The following is a 27381-nucleotide window of genomic DNA, read 5'->3' as shown; positions in this document are numbered from 1 at the left end:
ACATAGAAATTCCTCAGCAGAGTTGTGTAGCAGTTGAGCACAGTACAGATGTGCATGCCTTGTATTTACCTCACTTACTTTACATCTCAGCTCATTGCTAAAGGAGAGCAAACAAAGGGAAGATGATGTCTGTTCAGCTGCTGAATGCCTCCTAGTGGTCAATATGTACATTTCTATTCAACACAGCCTTAATGTTAAAGTTTGTACACCGTTTAATAATTTGACTTAAATTTTGGTGGGAGAGGACTCTTGTTAATTAAAATGTGAAGTGATTTTTTTTATTATATCTGTACTGGATGCAAAATGGAACTTTTTTTCCAACATTGTGACCAGCTAATTGTTTTTGAAATGCAAGTCATGTTATAGTTCAGTACTTACTCCAACTCAAAGTTTGGGAAAAGGTATTTTCCACAAGATAACATCACAAAACCTGCAAGCTGTACCTTTCTGACCTTGTTTATCCAGGACGTGCTAGTCCAGAAATGGCAATAATCCCTAATTGTAGTTTTGGCCTCTGGAGGTCTTAGGTATGCCCTGCATTCTTTTTGAAGTATGAAAATATTCTGCTGTCAAACCAGTTTGTACAGATTGAATTATGCAAAGACATGGAACAACATAGAAGCAAAACAACAAGTAAATACATTTAGTGCGGTTGAAATATTTTTCAAACTTTATATTGGAAAATGGTTTTAGAAAAAAAAAAAATTTGTAAGGTATTGATGTAAGTGAATGATAAAACTTTTGCGGTATAACTTTTGCGGTTCTCTAGTCAAAACTATTGGTATGTTCCTTGGCTATTTCATTCCCTGACCGCCTGAAATTGGAACTGTTAAATCACTGCTGCATCCTAATGGGGCATACTGCATAATCTGCTCATTAACAAGTTCAGTTACCACTGATTATTTCCTTGTGCAAAAAGATATTGGTGCTTAACAAAAAAAAGCACTGGACCCTTGTTGTTAGTTTAGTTGATTTTTTACCTGCTGCCATAATTTTTTTTTAATTTCTGGCATTTATTGAATTTTAGAAAACTACTTTTCATTTTGATGGAAGAGGTAAAGCAAAAGTATGCCCTTGTTCCATCACAACTTATCATTGACCAAATTTGGCTGAATGTAAACTTTAACCAGCTAGGGAAATTCAACATTTAGTGTGTTCACAAGCCATTCAACAAATTCTTAAAGATACAAATATTTAAATACTTTCTAGGAACCTATAAAATCCAGGGCGCCACAACTTCATTTGGAGTACAGATTCTACAAACAGCTGGGAAATGCAGGTAAGAATTGACATTATGTTTAATTTGTTTCATAATTCATGAGGTGGTTGTTTGTACATGCTACCTTTTGTATAATGGTAACCTGAAGAATCAATATCTTTAATATTTTTGCTTTAAAACAATTTGATTTCAAGCATTGCATCCAAGAGTTCTCTGGAATGAGAATTTGTGGACCACAGTCAATCCTCATCTATTGCCACTTCACATTTCCTTGTCAGCTTCAAGGCTTTTGCTTACTTGACTCCCGTTCTTCAAATGCAGTTCCTTTCCTGTAAATTTCAGGCTCCTACATGTCCATCTTTTATTTTATAGTTTCTATGACTTCTGTTCTCATTCATCTCAGTTTTGTTATTCTCTCTGCTGTGTTTTTACGCTAATCTTCCCCTGACAAAATGAAAATTACCTTTTCAACTTACCATGAGCATTACCATAAAATAAACCTTATTTGCTTAACCTGTTGGATCCTTTTTAACCGCTGTATTCAGATTTTTCCAAAACCTAAAATACATTTTGGGGACATCATTTTGGACTGGCATTTTTAACTTTCTCAATTTCCTTTGGATCCAATGTATAGAAAACCGTGGAGCTCCCTGTGTTGTAGGATTATAATTTTCATGAATAATTATTTGCATTAATTCTTTCTCTTTGATTTTGGTGTTTGCTTATCTGATTTTCAGCCTTATTAAAAATGCTTTAGAATATCCTGCATTAAGGATGCTATTTATATACAAGGTGTTTGGTGGTTAGGGTTTTGTGTACAAATCACATTAATTACATTGTCAGAAGCAATTCTAACAAAGGTTGTGCAGGAAGCCAAAATTGAAAAGATTGTAGAGTTTTGAGAAGAGGCAAGGCTGCGGTTGCATTTGTAAACTAGAATGCAAATTTTAAACTAAAGGTGCTGCTGGACTAGGGGATGATATAGATTGATGTAAACAGCTGATTGGTGAATTGGGTAAGGTGAAAATTAGTGTAAAGGTAGCAGAGTTTTGTATAAACCAAATACGGCAGCAAGGACATTAGAATAGTTGAAGCTTGAGGTAACAAAGCGATGAGGTCTTTAGCAGTAGATGTACTGAGGCACATATGAGAATGAGCAATACGATCGAGATAGAAGTTGTCTATGTCGCAAATCATCTTTGAGAGTAAATGGGGCAGAGAGGCAGTGGCATTGTGATAATGTCACTGGAAGCAGTAATTCTGAACCCCAGGTTAATGCTCTCGGGACAAAGGTTCTAGTTAGTGGACTAGGCAGTGACCAGGGATCGTAGGGATCAGGTGCTTGGCTTCCAGTCTTCACAATAAGATATTAGAGTTAAATCAGGCACTGATGTCCTGTAAGCAGTTTTGGTCTGCTTATTGAAGAAGAGAGATTTCATTTGGAGACAGTACAGGGAAGATCCATTAATGATGCCTGGTATGGAGGGGTTGTTTTATGAGCAAAGGTTCAACAGATTGACTCTAATTTTGGAATTTAGAAGAATTAAAGATCACCTCATTCAAACATATAGAATTCTTAAGAGGCTTGACAGGGTAAATACTGAGAGGATGTTCCCTCATGCTCGAGTCTAGGACCAGAGGTTAAAGTCTCAAAATAAAGAGGTAGCAATTTAAGACTGAGATGAGGAGGAATTTCTTCTGTGAGTTGTCTTTGGAGGTCCATGCCACAGAGAGCTGTGGGGATAGAGTCCTTGTGCATATTTAAGCCTGAGCTGGGAGGATCCTTGATTAGTAATGGAATTGTGTTACAGGCAAATGGCAGGAAAGTGGACGTAAGGAATGTTGGATCAGCCATGAACTGATTGAATGGCAGAGCAAGTTTGAGGGGCCAGATGGTCTTCTCCTGTTCTTATTTCTTATGGTCTTGATACCTACAGGTTTGCAGAAGACAAGGCTGGACAGGAGGGTGAGCTGTGGGAAGTGGAATGGACTTTTAAATTAGCTTTTAATCAAAATACAGCAGTGTAATCCTTTTGGAAGGTTCTCAGATTTTGAAAACTTTCTCTGCAATAGTCAAATCACTAGTTTTCAACTTTTTTGCAAATTTACCTTTTGTTTATTTATTCAAAAAACCTTAGTCTTTCCAACACGCAGCTACATAAGTATATAATTTGTTGTAATATAGGCGAACACACCACTTTGATTTTAGATATTCTGCCTATATTCTTAAGCGTTTTAAAGTAAGTCAGTGTCCACTGGCAGCCTGACTGTGCTGTATTAGCATTTTCTTGACTGGAGAGCACCCTAATTGATCTTGGCTCTGACTGAAAGATGTTATCTCTGCCTACAGTGGATCGCACATATGTTTGCTTAGCCAAATCAAAGAAACATGAATATCAAAAGGTCTTCCAGAAGTTAAAGCTCACTATCTTGATGTCTCTGCATTAGATACATGATTCAATATATCCTTGAAATTGTACTCCTCTTTCATTGTGTTTGTTTATTGCAGTGCATTGAAATTTTCATTTTATGAAGTGAAATTGTCATTAGTTATTTATTAATGCATACTTTACTTTTTTTTAAGAGGGAATTCCTCAGGTTTACTACTTCGGCCCTTGTGGAAAGTACAATGCCATGGTATTAGAATTGCTGGGACCTAGCTTGGAGGATTTATTTGATCTTTGTGATCGAACGTTTTCCATTAAAACTGTATTAATGATAGCCATACAGTTGGTAAGTATGGTTAACCAAATATTGATTATTTTTGGTTTATAGAAACAGAAGTTAATAAATGCCAACTGGCTGTTGCAAATTTTGCTGATATGAAATATATAAAGTATTACCACTGTAAACTAAACTGCCCTCAGTGGTGTTATCCATACTTTGGTTTGCCGCTGTCCAGAGCCTGTGTCATTTCATTGCCTGTCCTTAATTACCCTTGAAAGGGGGTATTGAGCAGTTGTCTTGAACTGCTGTGATTCATGGCGAGATACCTTATTTAATTTTGAATTGGTTTATTGTACTCATGTATACAAAGTACAGTGAATAGCTTTGTTTGCAAGCAATGCAGGCAAATCAGAGTAAGCAAGCACATACAGATCATAGGGTACTTAGACGGAGTGAGGAGCTGGAGGTATGCAAAGCAAGATGCATGTTAACAAGATCAACATTATTCGAAGTTAGAAAGCCCATTCGTCAGTCTAACAGCAGGGAAGGAGCTGCTCTTGAATGTGTGAGTGCGTGTGTTCAAGCTTCTGTATCTTCTGCCTGACGGAAGAGGTTGTCTGAGAGGATTACCGGGGTGGGAGGGGTCTTTTTGATGGCAGCCTTTCCGTTGCAGCGCAATGTGTACATGGAGTCCATGGATGGAAGGTTGGCTTCCAATATGGTCTGGGCTGTGCACACAACCGTCTGTAGTTTCTTACAGTCCTGGGCAGAGCAGTTGCCTTACCAAGCTGTTAAGCACGTGGATAGTATGCTTTCTGTGGTGCATCTGTAAAAGTTGGTGAGGATCCTTATGGACATGCAGAATTTCCTAAGCCACCTGAAAAAGAGGAGGCACTGTGCCTTCTTGACTGTCGCATCTCTGTGGAAAGTCGAGGGCAGGTTGTCGGTTATCATCACTCCCAGGAACTTGGCACTCAACTCTCTCAACCTCCGCTCCAACAATGTAGATGTGGCCTGTTCTCCTCCTTTCTTTCTGAAGTCAATGATCAGTTCTTTTATTTTGCTGACATTAAGAGGGAGGTTATTATCTTTGCATCATGACACCAAGCAATCTATCTCCTTCCTGTGTTCTGGCTCATAATTGTTTGATATCTGTGCTACTACGGTGGTGTTGTCGGCAAACTTGTACATAACATTCACTTGGAGTTTGGCTATGCAGTCATGGGTGTAAAGAGAGTATAGGAAGGAGCTGAGAATGCATATTTGGGGTGTTCCATTATTGAGGTTTATAGTCTATCTTCACTGATTGTGATCGATAGTCAGGAAGCTGAGGATCCAATTGCAGAGGGCGAAGCCAAGACCTAGGTCTTGGGGTTTTTAAGATCAGTCTGAAGGGAATATTGATGTTTGAAAGCGGAGCTGTAGTCAATATGAATGTATATATCCATGTTGTCTAGATGTTCCAAGGATTGAGTGCAGGGCTAAAGAAATGGCATTCCACCTTGGACCTGTTACGTCGATAAGCAAATTGCAGGGGATTGAGGCAGGCTGATCTCTGCCGTGGCCAGCCTCTAGAAGCACTTCATCATTATGGATCTTGGTTTCACAGTTGTGTCATTCCAATTATTTAATATTAAGTTTTTTCTTTCTGTAAAATAGTGTTTCAACAACTTTGACTGAAAAATATGTCACTGGTAGTTTCAGAAACAAATAGTACACAAAGCCTGATCCTGATGTTCCAAAACTCTGCTGGGGAAGGTTCTGTAACCCTTAAAGAGTAAAACTAAGTTCTCTACTTAGAGAGTTCCCTTGTTCACCTCCAAATAACTAGCTATTTTCTATCCAAAAAGCTGGATTCTAAGGTCTACAATGGTGTCAACAATCTAGATTTTGGGAATTTATTTTTGTTTTTATTTTTGTGGACATCACTGGCTTGACCAGCATTCAATGCACAGTGGGCAGTTAAGAGCTGAAAATGTGTTGCTGGAAAAGCGCAGCAGGTCAGGCAGCATCCAAGGAGCAGGAGAATCGATGTTTCGGGCATGAGCCCTTCTTCAGGAAGGGCTGATTCCTGAAGAAGGGCTCATGCCTGAAACGTCGATTCTCCTGCTCCTTGTGCTGCCTGACCTGTGCTTTTCCAGCAACACACTTTCAGCTCTGATCTCCAGCATCTGCAGTCCTCACTTTCTCCTGGGCAGTTAAGAGGTCAACCACAATGCTGTGATTCTAGAGTGAATCAGGTGAGGACAGCAGATTTCCTTCCCAAAAGGACATTTAATGATCCAGATGTTTTTTAACAGCAATCAGCAATGATCTCTATTAGGCTAGCTTTTTATTCCAGGTCTTTATTGAATTCAAATATCACCATCCACCAAAGTGGGATTCTAACCCATGCCCCCAGAGTATTTGCCTGAGGTTCTGGATTCTTTAGTCCAGTGATATTTTTGCAATGCCTCTATCTCCCTTATAGGAGTAACTGGTATTACTCCAAATCCATCAATTAGGTGCAACTTTTTAAAGTCATTCTGAGACTAAAATTAAAGCCCTGCTGTCCACACAATCTCCCTTTTGCAAACTGTTTAAATTTGTATTTATAAAAACTGGATAGTACAGTATTTGCTCAATTGACTTTCAGCTCTCGTGTCTTTATTCAAGTTCAGCCCTTAATGATTGGAAATTTTCCTTCTTTTGGTGCAAGGACCCATTGTAAAGTGGCTTTGGACAGCTTTTAGAATGATTGAGTGGACATGAACTAAAATACAGCCAGCAGTTGTCAATCTTACCAACGTCATCCGTTATTTAATGTGAACGGTGGAAAACTGTCACATTGGTGCAGGATAAGGTGCTTTTAGACTTGGACTGAGTCAAGTTGGAGCGGAGTGGAGTGACTTGTGTACTTCATCTCCATCTAAAATGAAACGTTCAGGTATGAGGGAGAGTGTGTGTGAGTAAAACAGAAATTGAAGGATAAAGAAATGGAGTATTGAGAAAAGTTATATGGAGAGATAAATTTTGGTTTTAATCTTAATTGCTACTTTAAAGCTGTTGCAGTTTACTGTAATGATGAAATAAGTTTTGAAGTTGCTCTGCACTTTCAACTTAACACTGCAGCGTTGAAGTGACTGCCTAATCCAAGTTGTCACCTTGTCTTTTCAGATTACACGAATGGAATTTGTACACAGCAAAAGTTTGATATACAGAGATGTTAAACCAGAGAATTTCTTAGTAGGCCGACCAGGGAGCAAACGGCAACATACCATTCACATCATAGACTTTGGCCTTGCCAAAGAATACATAGATCCAGAGACCAAAAAGCACATCCCATACCGAGAGCACAAGAGCTTAACTGGGACAGCACGCTATATGAGCATAAATACGCACCTTGGCAAAGGTAATTTCTTTCTTGTGTAATAGAAAAGGAAATCATAATTTTTGACACTGCTTCCTCTATGAACTTGCTGAGAAGTGAAAACATTTATTAGATTGAAATAGAATGACACAATTCCATAAAGGTTTAATGGCCTTCTCTGCTCATGTTCTTGTTCAAGATGGTGTCAGAAGTGTAATTATCAGCATCTTTACGCTTGTAATTATGTAAAGCTTCCTGAAAAATGTCACATCACTTAAACAAATGGCTGGACTACTTTAGTTGAAGAATTTGCCAACTTTGTTAACTTTGCCAAGGTGAATTTGCTTATTTGACTGTTTGTTTTTTCTTCATAGAACAAAGTCGAAGGGATGACCTTGAAGCATTAGGACACATGTTTATGTACTTCCTGCGTGGTAGTTTACCTTGGCAAGGTCTGAAGGTGAGTGAAATCCTAACCTGACAGATTTAATCCAACCATAGAAGTAAATGATCAATATAAACCACATTAATTAGACTTGAAAATGTTGCATTTATGCAATCAATTTCTCTTTCACATCCATTTCAAACATATAATTTCTCATGTTAATCATTCTGCGGCATGACATCGCTAAAGAAATTGATCAGATTAAACTCAACAAGCTAGCAACTTTATCTTAATTTCCATGGAAGAGAAATTAAATATTGTATTATTAACATTAAGTATCATTTTGGTTAACCCATTTCTAAGTGGCAGTGTTTATTTGTGCCACAACATGAGGGGAGCTCTTTCTATGCCTAGACAGAAGCATTCAGTTGGCGGTCTCATGCACATGCAAGAATATTCCCCCTTCGATTGGGCAGGACTGTCCATGTTTATAAATTGATTTTTTTTTTTCCCTTTCAGCTCCCAGTGCTCTATACTAGTACAGCTAAAATGATGAGCAGGTGAAGTACTTTCAGAAGTGCTGTTCCTGAATGGCTCACTAAGTAGAACACTGGACTGAATTATTTTGTATTTTCCTTCTTACAGACAATGTGGTTAATTTCCATTTAGTATTAACCAGCAATAGATTGAAATCCAGAATTCTGGATTGTGACTGTTTGCGGGGCATTCTAAGTGTGAGACTCGATTTACCATCAGACATTCTTAATGTGGCAGTTGCATTTTGAGAACTGTTCCTCCCAGTAGTTTGCTATTTTAAATGTGGTGATTTAGACTGAGTTTGAACTTTGAGACCCAGAATTAAATAAAGCAGTTTTTCCTGTAAAGCGGAAACCCGTAGATTTTCTGTCAACTTTTTTCGACCATCTCTGCACCCTTCTCTTGTGTTTCAAGAAGCCATTTTTTAATGCTGAAAGATGGAAAATGAGGGAATGAGTTTCCAAATCCTTTAATCTGATTTGCATTTAGAGCTGTGATTACATGATTCAGCACATGCAGGTTGCTCGTGATACTTTCTTTTAATAGAACTCTGAACAGGCCACTGAATAGAAACGAAAATCAAAGCAATTAGTTTTAAATTTGGTGGCCATTTTTATATAAACATCATTAGTTCAGTTCATTTTTCAACTGCAAAAGAGTGTGGACTAACATTATACTTACCTTCAGTTAGCATGTTATGCTCATGAAGGTTTCATGCCTCTATCTGAGGGGCAGTACGGTGGCTCAGTGGTTAACACTGCTGCCTCACAGCGCCAGGGACCCAGGTTTGATTCCAGCCTCAGGCGACTGTTTGTGTGAAGTTTGCACTTTCTCCCCGTGTTTGTGTGGGTTTCCTCATGGTGCTCCGGTTTCCTCCCACAATCCAAAGATGTGCAGTCAAGTGAATTGGCCATGCTAAATTGCCCATAGTGTTCGGTGCATTAGTCAGTGGGTGGGTTACTCTTCGGAGGATAGCTGTGGATCTGTAGGGTCAAAGGGCCTGTTTCCACACTGTAGGGAATCTCATCTAATCTAATATCCTACCTAGGTGATATAGAACTTCTAATTAAATTCAATATCTATGCCTCTACATGTTCTCTGGTTAATTAGTCTTCGCCTCTAGATTACTCCTCCATTAATATGACTACTACACTGTTTGGTTGGGCAGTTGCACATTCATTTGCACAACATAACTCCAAGACCTTTATCCAAAGTAGGAGATCAACCAACTCCAAAGTTCAATGGAACCACTTCATTCGGTCTTCTGCTATCAACCTCTTGTGAATTACCATTAACCGGAGCAGTCACTGCACATGTACAAGTGACATGTAATAAAATCTTTTCTAAGTTTTTTCTTTTCCTCTACAAGATAAAAGTCAAGAGTATGAAGGTATACTCCACCGAAAGGATTTGAGCAGTAGGATGAGGCTGAATAAGCTGTGGCTCTTTTCCCTGGAGCATCAGATGATAAGAGGTGATCTTTAGAGGTTTATAAAATCATGAGGGGCATGGAGAGGGTAAATAGACAAGTGTGGTGCCTTTCCTATTCCTAAACTCAGCCCAAACTACCTCAGATGGCAAGTCCTCATCCATCGTCCTTTCCACCACTGTAATACTATAAAATCATGAGGGGCATGGAGAGGGTAAATAGACAAGTGTGGTGCTGGAAAAGCACAGCAGGTCAAGCAGCATCCAAGGAGCAGGAGAGTTGATGTTTCGGACATAAGCCCTTCATCAGGAATCTGGCTTCTGCCCGAAATGCTGACTGTCCTGCTGCTCAGATACTGCCTGACCTGCTGTGCTTTTCCACTACCACATTTTTGGAATCTTTCTCCAGCACCTACAGTCCTCACTTTCTCCTGAATAGACAAGGTCTTTTTCCTGCATTGGGGGAGTCCAGAACTAGAGGGCGTAGGTTTAGGGTGAGAGGGAAAAGATTTTAAAGGTACCGCAGGCAACTTTTTCATGCAAAGGGTGGTGCGTAAATAGAATGAGCTGTCAGAGGAAGTGGTGGAGACTGGTACTGTTACAATATTTAAAAAGTATCTGGATGGGTACATGAACAGGAAGGGTTTAGAAGGGTATGGGCCAAGTGCTGACAAATGGAACAAGATTAATTTCAGATATCTGTTCGGCATGGGCGAGTTGGACCGAAGGATCTGTTACCGTGCTGTACATCTCTGTGACTCTATGATAAATGCTGGAGATCACAATGGGTCCGATAGCATCCATAGAGAGACAGCAAGCTAACATTTTGAGCGGAAGTGTGGAGGACACAGCATTTACGCTATAGTTTGGCGGCGGCAGGGGTAGTGGGTGTTGGTTGCTGGTGGAGAAAAGATTTTGATAGTTCCGATTAAGTGATCAGAATGTGAGAATTGCAGAACAATGACGCATCTCCTGCCGGATTTGAAAGGACAGGCAGTCCCACTGGGATGGGATGGGAGGTGGGAGGTTAGAGGACATTATTACAGAATGTAACCATCTAAAAGAAAGGGAAGAAGTGGGGGTTGGTTCACAATTTGAAGGTATTGAGCTCTATATAAAGTCCCAAAGGCTGTAAATTACCTAGCCTGAAAATGAGATGTTGTTCCTCCAGTCTGCACTGGAGCACTGCAGAGTACCAAGAACAGACACATGGGCATGCAAGCAAGATGCTGTGTTAAAATGACCGGCTGTGGAATGGTTGGGGTCATCCTTGTACACAGATGGGAGATGTTCTAAAAAGTGGTCACCTAGTTTGCATAAGCCACATTGAGTGCAGCAAATAGAATACACACCTTTTTGAAGTGATACAGGTAAAATGCTGCTTCACATGTAAAGACTGTTCAGGCTCTTGGATGGTGAGCAAGGAGAAGGTGAAGTGGCAGGTGTTGCACCTTCTGCATTTTAGATAGGAAGTTGCTGTGGGGAGGGGGGAGTAGTGTTAATTGTGGAATGAATTAGGATGTTCTGGAGGGGACGATCCCTGCGAAATGCAGGCAGGCGAGTGAGGGGGAGGATAAGTTTGGTGATGGCGTTCTACTGGAGTTGTGTGAAATGGCGGAAAATGATCCTTTGAATGTGGAGGCTGGTGGGGTGAGAAGTGAGGACAAGGGGAACTCTGGGATGGAGTCTTTGCAGGACATGGGGTGTGACAAGCTGTAGTGAAGGTAGCTATGGGACTCAGCTTTCAAATACTGGTGGGAGAATGAAACAGCACTGAAAATGTTGATGTATTGAACAGAGTTGTGGGAGGAGACCAGTGCAAGACTGGAACACGGATTGTTCCACCTACCCTGTAAAGAGACAGGCATAACTGGGACTCATGCAGGTGCCCATAGCCATTCAGGAATGATGAAGGGCTTTTGCCCGAAATGTCGATTTTCCTTCTCCTCGGATGCTGCCTGACCTGCTGTGCTTTTCCAGCATCACTCTGATCTAAACTCTGGTTTCCAGCATCTGCAGTCCTCACTTTTGCCTAGTCCACCTGTATACTCCAGCTGCAATACCAAAATCTAAAATCAGCAGTGTCCAGGAGAAAGCATCCTATTTGCATATAATATCCACCCCTTTACCACAGGTATGTTATGGCTGCAGGAAGTATTGTAGTAATTCACCAAACTGTCCAGCTCTCTGATCACTATCATGGGGGATAAAAGCAGACGAGCAATGTCATGGCAATGCCATTGTTTCCAAATTGTATCCAGTCCTATCTTTGGCATACTTGGATCCTCATTGTTACTGGGGGGATTTCCTGGAATTCTGTACTGTCACCAAGGTTAGACTTGCAGAACTGTAAAAAGAGGATATATCATCACTTTTTTGAGGCAAACAGGAAAGTCATTCAATTCAAGTATTTTTCAGAAGTCTACTTCTCACCTGCCAGAAAGGTGAGGTAATTAGTTATGTTGAGGGGAAAATCACCAGCCTTGGAGTCAGAGTATGAGCGACAGCAACAGAGTTTATTGTACAAGGAAATAGCAGAGCTCTGGGCAGAGAAAGCTACCAACAGCACAGTGGTCAGCTGCGAGTCTTCTCTCAATCCGGAGGACATGTCAAGATACTTTTTATACATTTTGTGATAAAATAGATCAGTGATGCAGTTAGTGTCTCTGCAACATGGTTTGTTTATTGTGAACATTGCAAAATTGTTAATAGTTTCAGCGGGGTTGTTGTCCGTTTCAGCGCTGGCATTCAGTTTCAATGTCTGCGCAGAAGTCCATTACTATAGTAATGGGTGTTAATTGCTCTTCCTGAAAGGGACGCTTACTGCAGCCCTGCTATTATCATTTTGTATGATTCCGTATCAAGCAGTTAGCATTTCTATCAAAGGTGTTGGCTGGACCCAGACATTTCGTCGGGCAGTATATGCTACTCACATGTATTCTCTCCCCCACCTGCCTTAAACTAATCAACTAGGTTGTGCATTCTGCTGGCATTCTGGGAGCCCCAGACAGTGTCCGTGTTTGCTTTGCTGTCTCTCTCCATATTTTTTTGATTAGATTACTTAGTGTGGAAACAGGCCCTTCGGCCTAACAAGTCCACACTGACCCGCCGAAGCACAACCCACCCAGACCCATTCCCCTACATTTATCCCTTCACCTAACACTATGGCAATTTAGCATGGCCAATTCATCTTTGGACTGTGGGAGGAAACCGGAGCACCCGGAGGAAACCCACGCAGACACTGGAAGAATTCCACACAGTCAGTCGCCTGAGGCAGGAATTGAACCCGGGTCTCTGGCGCTGTGAGGCAGCAGTGCTAACCACTGTGCCACCGTGGTTGTGGTCCAGCAGCATCTCGTGTCAAGTGGCCGACTGATGGCTCAGCAGCCATCTTTGTGTCCATGTACCTAGTGTCATCCTGGCTTGTGCCGTGCCATCTGCACACTACCTAACTTATTTAGTAAAGTTTCTAAGGTGTTGTGGATACACCTCCTGTTCTGCAGTTCATTCAATTCCTCTTCATATTATCTTGAACTGAGTTACATTATTGCTTGATTTTCTCTTTATACTGATTTACTTTAGTATGTTTCAGTTCTTTTAGAAATGTTGGCAACAAAGTAAATTAAAGTATTATTAATAGCTGGGCGGCATGGTGGCACAGTGGTTAGCACTGCTGCCTCACAGTGCCAGAGACCTGGGTTCAATTCCCGCCTCAGGCAACTGACTGTGTGGAGTTTGCACATTCTCCCCGTGTCTGCGTGGGTTTCCTCCCACAATCCAAAAATGTGCAGGTTAGGTGAATTGGCCATGCTAAATAGCCCATAATGTTAGGTGAAGGGGTAAATGTAGGGGAATAGGTCTGGGTGGGTTGCGCTTCGGCGGGTCGGTGTGGACTTGTTGGGTCAAAGGGCCTGTTTCCACACTAAGTAATCTAATCTAATCTAATTATAAACACCATTCTCTTGGGTGCAAGCTTCCAGTAACTTTCGTAATAGATACCTAGTTTTGCTTTTGACTTTTTCAAAATTCAATGTATATGATGCATTTACGATTTCTAAACTGTTATCTCAGTGATGTTCAGGTAAAATATGTTTGTTTCATCGTGCATATTCATTCTCAATACATGTTGCAGTTAAATAAATCTTACTGTTACCAAAAACTGACCGTTTATGTCCTAATATTCACCTTTCAGATCTGAACCTGCTGTATTGTGTGTGCATGATTGAGTAGCTGCTAGTCAATATTTTATATTGAGAAGGTGGAACTTGTTCACAATGTTTGGCTGTGGGTGTAAATATATTTATTTCACAGGATAGTGATCAAATTAAACAAATTGAAGAGCGTTGTGCAAGCTCCTGTTTGCTGACATTGCTGTAATTAATTTCCAATCTTATATATGAAATAGCAGATAAAAGTATCTGTGACACTTCAAAATTACCATCTATGTACCTATCCAGCATCTATTAAAAATCTTCTATAGATTTCACATTGTCTTCACACTTCAGTCATTACAGTTTACTCCGAGTCACAGCATATATTAATATCTCAAATCTTGTATCGTGCAAATTATTTGTTTTAGAGGTCAAACTGTATCTAATTTTACCTATGATTCATTGTCTTCTGTCTGTTATAGGCTGATACTTTAAAAGAGAGGTATCAGAAAATAGGTGACACCAAACGAGCAACGCCAATTGAAGTCTTATGTGACAATTTCCCAGGTTTGAATCCTTCTTTATTAGACCATCCAGCAACCTCTACAAAGAATGAAAGATTTTCATTAACATGGCACTTTATTATCTCTGAAACATTTTGCTGCATCTACAATGAGCCACAGAGGAAACTCGATTATCTGAAGGACATGGGTGGGGGGAGTATTTTGTTCAGTTAATCGAATGCTGGATAACATTGCGATCTTGCCAGATAATCGAGGGTCATCTGTATTCTGAAGTGCTGTTGCTGTAGCTATATAGGAAACACATCAGCTATTTTATGTACAATAAAGTTAACAAATAACCTGACGATTAAGATCAGCTCACTTATATTATTGTTAAGAGAGAGAGAGGAATGTTTCCCATGACATCTGGAGATGTTTCACGTTCTTCAGATAGAGTCATGGCATCTTTAACATCCTCCTAAACGCTGCACTGAGCAGATGGTTCTTTGCTGTAATAGCTCATTCAAAGGCCAGCACTTCTGACAATGCACAATGTGTTATGAGTTTCATAAGAACATGGTTAGGTCATTTAGGCCCTTAGGCCTTTGCAACCATTCATTTAGCTTATTTTTACCTGTCTTGGATCCATATTGACAACACTTTCCTAATCTGTGACTTCTATCGCCTATCAACTAGAAGGAGGAGAAAGTAAATGCAAGGGAGTTATAACACCTGAAAGTACCCCTCCAAGCCAATAGCTGTTCCATCTTGGAGCTATATATCATTGTTCCATCACTGACTGGGCCAAAATCCTGGAACTCTTTCTAGCTCCTTACCTCCTCACCATCCCTCTGGAGGGAGCTTCTTCTCCCTCAGCCATAATCCCAGCTGTTAGCAGCATGCTTCTCCACTCTTGAGCCACCTTCTGAAATCACACTGCCTTCTGGAATCTCCTTTAGCCAAATTACTCCTTATCATTCCCCAAACCCCAACTATCCTCTACCCTCTGCCTCTTTGTCCTACCCCCTTTCAAAATACCCCTATTACAGCTTCCTCTTCAAATGCCCCCCCCGAAGCCTCCCATGGTTTTTACAGCTTTCCCAACCCCTACCAGCAATCATGAATCCTACAAAAGCCCCCCTGACAACTATCACTTCCCAAATGCTTAGTGCTCCTCCAGTCACACACTGTTTCCCTGTATTCTCTAGCCTTTCAAAGAATGAGAGCTGATCTATTTGAAACTTGAAAGATTCTTCTAGTGTGACAGGGTGAAGAGTTCCCCTTGTTGGTGAGTTCAGAACCAAAAAAAAGTCTCGGGATAAGGGGCAGGTCATTTTTTAGATTGTGATGAGGTTTAATTTCTTCACGGAGTTGAGTATTTGGGAAAACTGTATCCCAGAGGACTATGGAAGCTCAATCACTTGAGCAGGTTCGTGACAGTGTTTGCTAGGTTTCTGAAGACCCGTATTCCTTAAAATTCATGACTGGCTAAGTGGCATTGAGATGATCTGGAAGGGTGAACATGCCTATTCCTGGTGTATATTCCCAAATGTGAAAGCCAGGCTGTGGTTTGGCACTGATTCCATTTAGAGGGGTGACTTTTTTCTGGTCACCCTGTGATTGAGTTTCCCCTGGATAACTTGGGGATTTGGGTTGAGATGAATATCTACTCATCTTGGTTTGGACACTTAATTGACGAATCTCTACAGTTATTTTGGGTGTGGGTGTAGCAGGGCGTATTGCTTTTTGACATTGCTCTTCAATGCACCTAACTCTTTCGTCTCTTAAATCCCTCTCCACAGTTCTTAGCTGTGTCCAATTTAGGAAATATTTATTGGTTCCAAAATGGGCGACCTCAGTTTACCAATGTTGTCTTTGATCACGAGATTTGTTTGATCAGTTAATCTATCAGTGACTCTTTGCTATCTTAGCCATCCACTAATTTTGCCACCAAACTTTCATGAGAAATTTAGATATGTGTCTATTTCTTGCTCTAATCTTTTAATGAAATTTGAAGCTCTTGTCCAGATCTCTAGGGAACACCACTATTACATTCTGTACTTCCTGTCTCCTAAGCAATTCCCTACCCATATCATGTGATGCTTCTAATACCATACGCTCACAAAGTATCAGATGTGAAGCATTTTTGAATACCTTCTGGAAGTCCATATAGGTGTTATTTATAGGAACTGTAGTACATTCATGACATGTTCAAAAACTTCAGCTAGATTACTTGTTGCTTCCTTTTATAAAATCATGTTAGCTCTTTGTCATATTTGTCCAAGTGTTTGTTTAGTTTGAGCATTTGGTCTCTGGAATGGGGCTTGGGCTCACAAATTCTATACTTTTTTAAAAATGAATGTAACACGTCTAAGGACTCAATAGAAAACAGCTCAGATGCATCCAGGTAAAATCATCTGAATCTACTTCACCCTAGATTGTTCTTTCTCTTTAGGTGTGTTTATGAATATAACTAGGTGTAATATTCATTCTAAATTTTAATTTCTTTTGTAGAAGAAATGGCAACATACCTCCGCTATGTACGAAGACTTGATTTTTTTGAAAAACCAGACTATGAATATCTGCGAAAACTCTTCACTGATTTGTTTGATAAAAATGGTTTTGTGTTTGATTATGAATATGACTGGGTTGGAAAACCACTAGTAAGTATTTTATAAGTTTTGACAGATATTTTAAAATTAATCAAGTTCTCTTGGTCTTAGCCCCTGAAATCTGCAAGAAAATAGTCACCTAATACGTTTCAGAATCTCAATTTCAATCCATGTCTGATTTTAAATTTTGCTGCCAGTGTCTCTCAGCTGGTTGGTTGGAGAGCATTTGAGACGTGCAGGACAACAGGTTCTCAACTATAACTGCACATATTTTCAACCTATATAAAGGTAAAACCACAACAATCATCATTGTATCTTTTTTTCATTTGAGAACAGAAACGTTGCCCGTGAATTCTCATTTTTGATCATGATCTCACAAATAATTGTTCCTACCATACATCACAATTTAAGTTCAGGTGATGCCCTTTGAAATTGAATAATCTAGCATTTGCCATCTGATAGAGTCCTACACCACAGAGACAGATTCTTTGGCCCAAACTGGTCCAAGCCGACCAAATTGTCAGTCCACGCTAACCCCATTTTCCTGCACTTGGCCCATATTCTCTAATCTTTTCTTATCCATGTATTTGTCCAAATGCCTTTTAAATGTTATTAATGTACCACCTCAACCACTTTCACTGGCAGCTCGTTTCATATGCATCCCACCCTCTGTAAAAAAAAAAAAAATGCCCCTCAGCTTCTCTTTTATTCTTTCCCCTCTAACCTTAAACTGATGCCACCTAATCCTTGACTTCCTAGCCACCAGAAAAAGACTGAGTGCATTCACCTATCCACGTATCTCATGATCTTACACACCTCTGAGGTTCCCCCCTCACCAACGTCCGATATAACTGCAACATAACTTCCCAATTTGTATACTCAATGCCCTGACTGAAGGCCAGTGTGTCAAAAGCCACTTTCACAACCTTGTCTACCTGTGACTCCACTTTCAGAGAACTTTGAACCTGAGCTCCAAGATCTCTCTGTTCCATTACACTCCTTGATGCCTTACCATTCACCATGAAACTGCTACCTTTATTTGATTGTTCAAAATGTCAGGCCTCACACTTATCTGTATTAAACTCCATTTGCCATTTCTCAGCTCACTTCCCCAGCTCATCAACGTCCTGCTGGAATTTTTGACGACCTTCCTCACTGTCCACGAAACCACCTATTGTAGTGTAATCAGCAAACTTACTCATCAAGCCTTGTGCATTCTCATCCAAGTCATTGATGTTGATAACAAACAGTAATGGGCCCAGCACCAAACCCCTGAGGCACTCCACTAATCTTGTGCAGAAAGAATTATTACTTTGGAAGTGTGTCCAAGAGCAGCCAATATGCGTCAAAATGTAAATTATTCAGAATTGACACGTTTAGGAATTATTTGAATTCAGCATCTCCCATACCAGTACTTAAATGACAGCAGTTAACATAAGAAATAGGAGCAGGAGTAGGCCATTTGACTCCTCGAGCCTCTCCTACCGTTCAACAAGATCATGGATGATCTGCCACAGGACTCAACTTGCGTTCAGGGTAAATTCTGACCTGGAAAGGTAATAAACTTCGTTAACTGGCAAACACGTTGCGATTTACAGCCAGGTTTAACAGGTTTAATGTAGGTTAAAATGGCAACAAAATGAAAGCCAGATCTACTGCCTACAGGTTCAAGAACTTTACAGAACTACTTGATGACCACAAACAGCAGAAGTGCTGCATCTGGTCCACTGTAAGAAGTCTTTAACATGCCCTTTCTCTTCCCCGTGTTGTGATTACAGTCCAGATTTATATCTCATCATGATTGCCAAACAGATCTAAGAGATTCATAATGTTACATAGAAAAAACACCTCCCTACATAATCCAGCCTCTACTCCAGCCATGAAAAATACAACTCCCTCTTTAGGTATAGTGAATCTGTATTTCTTATACCATCTAGCAGTGTATTCTCAGGCGCACTATTCTTTTGGAAAAGAAGTGCCTAATAACCTATCTATTCCTACTCTTACATACCCTAAAAGTCAATTTTCCTGGTCCTCCTCCAATTATAACGCTGAAAGCATCTATCCTCAGGGATGCTACCAAGTCCCTTTCCTCTCATCAGGCCAGCTTTATCTGTATGGTTCTAAAGTATATCGACCAAGACCTTTTCAGGAAATAGACCTTGAGCTGAGGCTCTTTTAAACTAGGAATCTTTCTGGTAACTGTCCTGTAGATACATTCTAATGCTGTTAAATCACCCACAGATGTAGCTTGCCATTTACCATTTTCTGCCTAATGATGCTTTGCTTTGCAATCGTACTTTAATTTGAAACAGTTCAAAGGATCAATCCTTTCTTTTCTATTTAGTTTTCTTCTTGCTGACCCACTGTTCACTCTTGTCGTACCCCAAATGCTTGAGTCCATGTTTTTCTTAAAACTTCCTTGAAACACACTTTTTCTGATGCTAGGTTAAACATTGTTGTTGTTTCTAGAATTTGATTGTTTCCCCATGGCTTTGGAAATAGAGTTCAATGTTTAAGGTGTGAAATAACCAGCGCGTTCATCGGTTAACATTTTGGGCATAGACCATTGCATTTGTTATGATCCCAACTGATGATATTCAGATCCCAGAGTCTGATCAGGCCTGATAGACGGTATTTCTTTTTGCCTGTAACATGATGGACCTTCACAGAAATGTAAAGGACCATTGCTGCAGGTTTTGTTTTAACAATAAAACATAAATTTGTTATGCTAAGTAAGTGAATATAAATAGAATAAACTGAACTATTTACATAGCACATCCATTTAAAGATTCTAAAACGCACAGTAAAAGTACAATTTAATTAATTGCTACGATATCCCATTGTTGAGTATGCAAACCCAAGAGACAATTCATTCTTCCACTCAACGTAGGATTTGACTTAATTGTGGCCTCAGTTCCCATTTTTGAGAATCTGATAGTCTCTTCTTCAATTTAGCATGTCACCGAAATTTAGACTGACTTAGCTTCACATAATTCCTTCTGGATTTTAACCAAACACATCTGGGCTGGAGCATTTTAAACTACGTACCTTATACAGAGAAATTTTTTTTAACAACTCTAAGTTATTTCTCCAGTCCCACTACTTTACACATTCAGTTTTAGCTAACAGCCTTGCAGAACTCACCCTAACTAAAAGTAAGAAACTGTTTTCTGAGGTATTGGTTTGTCCCCAAGCCACCCAAAAATTCCAGAATCTTAAATCTGAAAGTTTAATGCAATGTTTACTGTTGATAAACTCTCCTAGTTTAAACAAATTCCCTTAGCCACCAAAATTCCAAGGCGCACTCGAAAAGATAGCTCAATAGCTACAGAAATATTTAAAAATCAATCATTAAACTTCTTCAAACATGCACAGCACCTATGTCACTAGTTCAAATTCAAAAATCCAAACTCCAAAAATAACTAACATACAAGTTGAGAATTTTTTTTTCCAAAATCCTTGGACTAGGGGGTTTTTGGATAAAGGCTACGTTTGGTATTCGGATTCGCCATAGTCCATTTGGGTCTGTTTGTGTCTGTTCAGACCTTTGTGGAAAGAAAACATTTGCTATTAGGTCAGTTTGGATTAAAAGAAGGTTTTTTCCAAAAGGCCTGATCTCAGTGTGTCTACGCATACATTCGGATCCACGTTTTTGTATATATATATATATATATATATATATATATCCCTTCCATCACGAGTTAGCGGTATATTTCAATATTGTGGTTTCATATTTGCTGTTCCAGTAATGTGTTGATTATTATAATTCCTAGCTTGATAATCTTCTCTTTTAACCTGGATAATTTGATGTCAATTATTTACTGAGTATGTTTCCTGTTGGTTTTCTATCTAAAAACCTGGAATTTCTGTCTTCAATCACATTTATTGTATTTGTGCACGATGCATAACTGTAACAGTGCTGAGCAGTGCAGATTTGAAAGTTAATCTCTGTTAACTGCATTGTCCCTTGTGTGATGAAGACTTGTAATATTATTTGGTAACTTGGATTTCAAAGTAGAGGATAAATGGATTTTTGTTTTCAGTTCTCTGAAGGTGACTTCTCAAAAAAGGTCAGTCATTTCGAACACTGAGTTCACAATAGCATTTCCAAGAAAGCATAATTTAAGTTGAATGATGAGCTAAGCTATCTGGAGAGATAATTGAAGTGCTCAGGAAGTTGAAATTTACTCATCAGTGGTATTAAGTAAGTTTCTAAAGAGAACTGAATAAAGATACTAAGAAGAAAGCCAGTGAATGAGCCATGGCAGATATCTTAATCAAATATTTCATAACACTCAGCAAAAATGTATTCCAGTGAAAAATGAAACTCGAGGAGAGTACTCAAAGTTGTGGAAACGAGAAATAGACCAGAGGATTGGGAATTTTTAGGAACTAACAGCAGATAACTGAAAAGATAATAAAGAAGAAAATTTATTTATAAAAGCAAAGTACCAAGAAGTAGAAAGGGAAACAGCAAGAGTTTCTACATAGAGAAAGAGAATAACTAAAATAGATGTGGGAACCTTGGGGGTTGCAACTCGGGAATTTATTATGGGGAACAGAAATGTGGTAGATAATTTGAACTGCTATTTTAAATGGGTATTCGTGATAAAGGACACTATAAACATCCCAAAGATAACTAATAAGTTAGGTGCTAATGGGTGGAAAGATCTTGTGACAGCCTTCATCATAAGGAGCAAAATATTGGGTAAACTAGTTGGACGTTGAAACTTTATTGATTTATGTAAATAATAATCTGCATTTTGATTCTTCCGAGCAAAGTGTATCACGTCACACTTCCTGACATTAAAACTCTATCTTTCAAGTCTTTGCCCACCCACTCAACCTATCTATAGCTCCTTGAGATTCCTTATGTGCTCCTCACAGTATGTCTTCCCACCTATTTTTGCATCATCAGCAAATACACTCTGCCCACTCCTCCAATTTACTAACAGATAGTAAATATCAGCATCTGCAGACCTCACTTTCTCCTCGAAGCAATAAAGTTTCAACTTTGATCTCCAGCATCTGCAGACCTCACTTTCTCCTCGAAGATTTTAAACTAGTTGGACTGAAGGCAGACAAATTGCCAGGACTTGATAACCAATATCCAAGTGAATTAAAAGAATTGGCTCCAGTGAAAATTGAGGCATTGATCAAAATATGCTAACCTCTCTAGATTCTGGGAGGGTTCAAATTGATGAGAGAACCCATAATGTGACACACTGTTCAAAAATGGCAGAAAACAGAAAGCGATAATCTGTGGACCAGTTAGCCTCACCTCATTTGTAAGGAAAATGTTACGGTCTATTATGAGGAAAGAAATAAGCAGGACATTTAGAAAAGCTGAACACAATCAAACAGTCAACATGGTTTAGTGAAAGGAAAATCGCACTTACAGATTTCTGAGGGAAGGTGACACCTAAAGCTTTATTGCACAAGAGTTCATGGTATTGGGAGTGATACCATGATACCATACTAGTATGGATTGAGGATTAGTTAATGCATGCAAAACAGAGTCTGGACTAATGGGTCATCTTTTTTCAGATTGGTAAAACGTAATGAGTCGGGTGCCACAGAGATCACCTGCGAATCTGAGTTATTTACTATCTGTTAGTAAATTGGAGGAGTGGGCAGAGTGTATTTGCTGATGATGCAAAAATAGGTGGGAAGACATACTGTGAGGAGCACATAAGGAATCTCAAGGAGCTATAGATAGGTTGAGTGGGTGGGCAAAGACTTGAAAGATAGAGTTTTAATGTCAGGAAGTGTGACGTGATACACTTTGCTCGGAAGAATCAAAATGCAGATTATTATTTACATAAAAAAGAGACTCCCAAAAAAGTGCATCACGGAGGAATCTAGGTGGTGTTCTTCTAGGCATGCAGTCGCAATAGGTAATTTTAAAAAGAAAAATGTATGGGAGGACATATTATGCATAAGGATATGTGTAGATATAAAACTTATTTTAAATGTGCAGCTGAGCAGGATCTGGTGTCATGAATGAAACTCTAAGTTATCATGCAGGTACAGCAAGTGATTAAGAGGGCGAATGTAACTTTGGCCTCTGTTGCTAGGTGATTAGTGTTTAAAAATAGGGGAGTCTTGTTACAACTCAAGAGTGTTGAAGAGGTTGCATGTGGACTAGTGTGTACAGTTTTGATCCCTACATTTGAGAGAGGATATACTGGCATTAGTGGCAATTCAGAAGAGATTCATGAGACTGATTCCTACGTGAAGGGATTGCTTACCAAGAACAGCTAAACAAAATATACCTTTTATTCGTTAGAGTTTAGAAAAATGAGGGTGATCTTATGGAAGCATCAAGATTCTGATGAGGATTACAGGGTAGATGTTGAGATGTTTACACCAGTGGCAGAATCTCAAATTACAGTTTAAGGGAATGTGCATTAAAACAGAGATGGGAAGGAATCCCTCCTCATTGAGGGTAGTGAATGCCTGGGATTCTTTAACCGAGATTTGTGAAGAGTAGACCACAAAGTATTTAGGGCAGTGGTAGATAAGTTTTTGCAAGATAAATAAAACATTGAGTATAGGAGTTGGGAGCTCACTGTACAGGACCGTGGTTAGGCCACTTTCGGAATATTGTGTGCAATTCTGGTCTCCCTCCTATAGGAAGGATGTCATGAAACTTGAAAGGGTTCAGAAAAGATTTACAAGGATGTTGCCAGGTTTGGAGGATTTAAGCTATAGGGAGAGTCCGAAAAAGCTGGGGCTGTTTTCCCTGGAGCATTGGAGGCTGAGGAGTGACCTTATAGAGGTTAATAAACAAAATCATGAGGGGTACGGATTGGATGAATAGACAGGTCTTTCCCCTGGTGGGGGAGTCCAGAACTAGCGGGCATAGGTTTAGTGTGGGACAGGAAAGATTTAAAAGGGGCCAAAGGGGTAACTTTTTCACACCGAGGGTAGTGTGTGTATGGAATGAGCAGCCAGAGGGATTGGTGGAGTCTGGGACAATTGCAGCATTTAAAAGGCATCTGGAGGCGTTTTTGAATATGAAGGGTTTGTAGGGATATAGGCAAAGTGTTGGCAAATGGGACTAGATTGATTTAAGATATCTGGTTGACATGGAGAAGTTGGACAGAAGGGTCTGATTCCATGCTTTATGGCAATGTGACTCCAAAAGTAAAACTGGTCTGTCAAGGCCAGCTCTCACTGGAATATGACTTTCCAATATTGCCATCATGTGATCATAACACTCTTTCTAAGAAAACCTGCCCAGTGTGATCTCTTCTTGCTATCTAGTGATTCCTGCTGTGAAGAATGGATTTATTGACATCCAAGGAGGGAGGAAGCCGCAGGTTAAAGATATCTTAGCATGTCAACACTTGCTATCAAAGCTTATGTGAATGAATGCCAGAGAATTCTAGTTGCTAACTCCTGGCAAAAGAGAAATGATGGAAACTGAGGGAGGGATTAAATTGGAGATATTTGTAATGTGTCCAAATATCATTAATTTCAGCCAACTCCTATTGGTTCAATCCATGCTGACATACCACTCTCGCCACCCAACCGAGATAAGGCACCACAACAAACCAAACAGGTAAGAATTTTGTAATATTTTGATTATAACCAGAATTAGTTCCATCAAATGATCTTAATATTGATGAATTATGGAGCTTACTAAATGTGGTATAGTCTGGTAAAGCTTTGCTACTATATGAATCTCTATGGCTTTTTATTAAAATCTGTAATGTACTTGCTATTTCTAGCAGCAACTAGTTTTGCCAGTTTAAAACTACATGTCACATGTACAATGCTATATTGTAAAATACTTCCCAGTCTTAAAATTCCAAGTTATGTTCCTGTACTGACCATAATAGCACACCAAGAAATGTTAATAGAGGAGGATAAAATGCTCAAGATCCATAATTAATCAGACTGAATGTTCAATTCCATCATGGTATCATACAACTGAAATCAGACAATTGGATGTTTGCTTGGTTGTAATAGAGAAGAATGAACATGAATATTGCTTAATTGTTATAAAATCTCCAGTGCTTCTCTAATGTTTTTTTCCTAAAAAAAAAAAATCTCCTACCTGATCTAGTTTATCGGTGACTCTGGTCCCGTGCCTTGTGTTGACTGAATCGTGAGAAATTCCTTAAGATCTACAGAAGCAACATCCTGGGATGAGCAATTGACGAAAACTTGCCATTATTTCTGTTAGTCTAAGAACTTTTTTTTTCAGCTTTTCTGTTGTATTTGGTTTTCACCAAAATCTTTTGATGTGCTCATACAAATGTTATCTCTCTAATTCAGTCTCGTCTTCTGGTAGAATACTGTGGCCTTGCGAGGAATCTTTGCTGAAGTGTATGATGTACTATATTTTGTTACTCTTTTTTGGAACTGGATTTAATCCATGAAACACACATTGGACCATTTTGATGAGTTTGGAGAAGATTTGTAGTTCAGGTTAAGGTTCTGGATGTAAGCTTGCAACTCAGCGAGCAAAGTTCATTTTCAGATATTTTGTCATCATACTACGTAACATCATTAGTGAGCCTCCGGTGAAGCACTAGTGCTATGGCCCATTTCCTATTTGTGTTTAGGTTTCCTTAGGTTGGTGATGTTATTTCCTGCTCTTTTCAGAGGATGATAGATGGGGTCTAAGTCGATGTGTTTGTTGATAGAGTTCCAGTTGGAATGCCATGCTTCTAGGAATTCTCGTGCGTGTTTGCTTAGCTTGTCCTAGGATGGATGTGTTGTCCCAGTCAAACTGGTGTCCTTCCTCATCTGTATGTAAGGATACTAGGGGTAGTGGGTCATGTCTTTTTGTGGCTCGTTTTCTGCCTATTTGTCCAATGTAGTGTTTGTTACAGTTCTTGCAAGGTATTTTTGTAAATGACATTGGTTTTGCTTGTCTGTATTGAGACTATAGCTGCTGTTTTAGAATGTTGGTTAGTTTGTGGGCTACCAGACCTTTGATATCATGGTAGCCCACAAACCCACCAACACACTAAAACAGCAAGTAATGAACTTGAAGGACCCAATACAGACAACAAGCAAAATCAAAATTATTTACAAAACATCTTGCCAGAACTGTAACAAACACTACGTTGGCCAATAGGCATAAAACTAGCCACCAGCATACATGGACATCAAGTAGCCACAAAAAGACATGACCCACTATCCCTACTATGCTTACATACAGATGAGGAAGGACACCATTTTGACTGTGACAACACATCCATCCTCTGACAAGCCACACAGACACTCAGGAATTCCAACCCAAACTCTATCAACATACACATCGATTGGGATCCCATCTATCACCCCTTGAGAAAAGAACAGGAAATGACATCACCATCACAAAAAATGACATCACCAAACCAAGGAAACCGAAACACACACAGAACCCAGGTCATGACACCAGTGCTTCACCGGAGGCTCACTGATGATAGTATGTTACCTGGTATGGTGACAAAACGTCTGAAAACAAACCTTCCAGCTCAGTGAGCAAACTTACAGCAGAAAATTAAAATTGTCTTGGATGCAACAGGAGTGAAACTGTGCATCCATAAAATGGACAAGCTCAGATGTTGATTGCAATGTAGTATGTTAAATTTAGCAATTCCATGAGCAATAACAGATGTGTTGGTTCATATTGTCAAACTAATTGCTGTTTCAGAATCTAATAATTGAATCATTGCAGATGCCAACTGGTTTTCAGGCCATGATCATTCGTTGTATTAAAGAATGATGGCTCCGGCTCAGTAAGCCATATGTCCTACTCCTATTTATGTTCCTACACACTGTACAAACATTTATATGTTGTCACTTGATAAATAGTTGTGTTTCTAATGGTAATGTAAATTATACTCTTGCAATTTCCAGTGGAAAAGAAATGCAAAGTTCATTTATTTACCACTTAGTCTCATTCTTTTCCCATTAGTTTGAGAAATTATCACACTCTAATTTATCAAATTTACTTTTTTAAAGAGGGTTGTTATTTTATGGGGTGTCTTTCATGATCACGTCATGTTTCTTTCTTTGTTGCTGCCATACAAAAGCTCTGTAGTCTCTTGCAACCTGCTTTATTTTGAAAAGGTTGAGTAAAATGAGAACTGACTTGGAGGGCTGCTAATGTTATACCTTCATTTGAAAAGGGAGTGAGGAATAAATAAATTATTTAACAGGCTAGCAGGTCTAACTTCAGCACTGGGCAAATTATTATACGGGCAATTCTGAGATGCAAGAAAGACTTGGATTAATAAAGAATAGTCACTTGGAAAGGAATGGGTTAATAAAGGATAGTCATCATGGATTTAAAGGAAGGTCATCGCTCACCCACATGATCAAATTTCTTGAACAGCAAGGAATTTTGAAGAAGTTGACGTGATATATATGGATTTTAGTAAAGCTTTTGACAAGGTCCCGCTGGTGGGCTTTTGTTTTTTAAACAAAAAGTCACATTAGCTCAGTGACAAAAAACAAAGGTTACTTGATGGATGTTTTGCAACTGAAGGCTAGTTCTGCAGGGATCGGATCTAGTTCCCCTGC

The 27381-nt window shown here is 39.4% G+C and overlaps 1 protein-coding gene across 3 annotated transcripts in view; it reads left to right on the top strand.

Moving 5' to 3' along the window:
• Positions 1 to 27381, top strand: part of LOC122565337 (casein kinase I) — a 112639-nt gene that overhangs the window by 66968 nt on the left and 18290 nt on the right. Inside the window, exons 4-10 of one of the 3 annotated variants that reach the window (XM_043721207.1) lie at positions 1210 to 1279; positions 3804 to 3952; positions 7043 to 7277; positions 7610 to 7695; positions 14219 to 14303; positions 16754 to 16902; positions 24341 to 24421. In XM_043721207.1, the coding sequence (XP_043577142.1) occupies positions 1210 to 1279; positions 3804 to 3952; positions 7043 to 7277; positions 7610 to 7695; positions 14219 to 14303; positions 16754 to 16902; positions 24341 to 24421 (855 nt within the window). Of the gene's footprint in view, positions 1 to 1190; positions 1280 to 3803; positions 3953 to 7042; positions 7278 to 7609; positions 7696 to 14218; positions 14304 to 16753; positions 16903 to 24340; positions 24422 to 27381 lie in introns of those variants that run through there. The other 2 variants (XM_043721206.1, XM_043721205.1) reach the window with 2 other exon arrangements.

The sequence above is a fragment of the Chiloscyllium plagiosum genome, chromosome 31 (genome assembly GCF_004010195.1).
Source record: "Chiloscyllium plagiosum isolate BGI_BamShark_2017 chromosome 31, ASM401019v2, whole genome shotgun sequence".
Taxonomy (NCBI): domain Eukaryota; kingdom Metazoa; phylum Chordata; class Chondrichthyes; order Orectolobiformes; family Hemiscylliidae; genus Chiloscyllium; species Chiloscyllium plagiosum.
The sequence above is the reverse complement of the archived record's forward strand: the minus strand, read 5'-3'. Positions and strand labels throughout refer to the sequence as shown.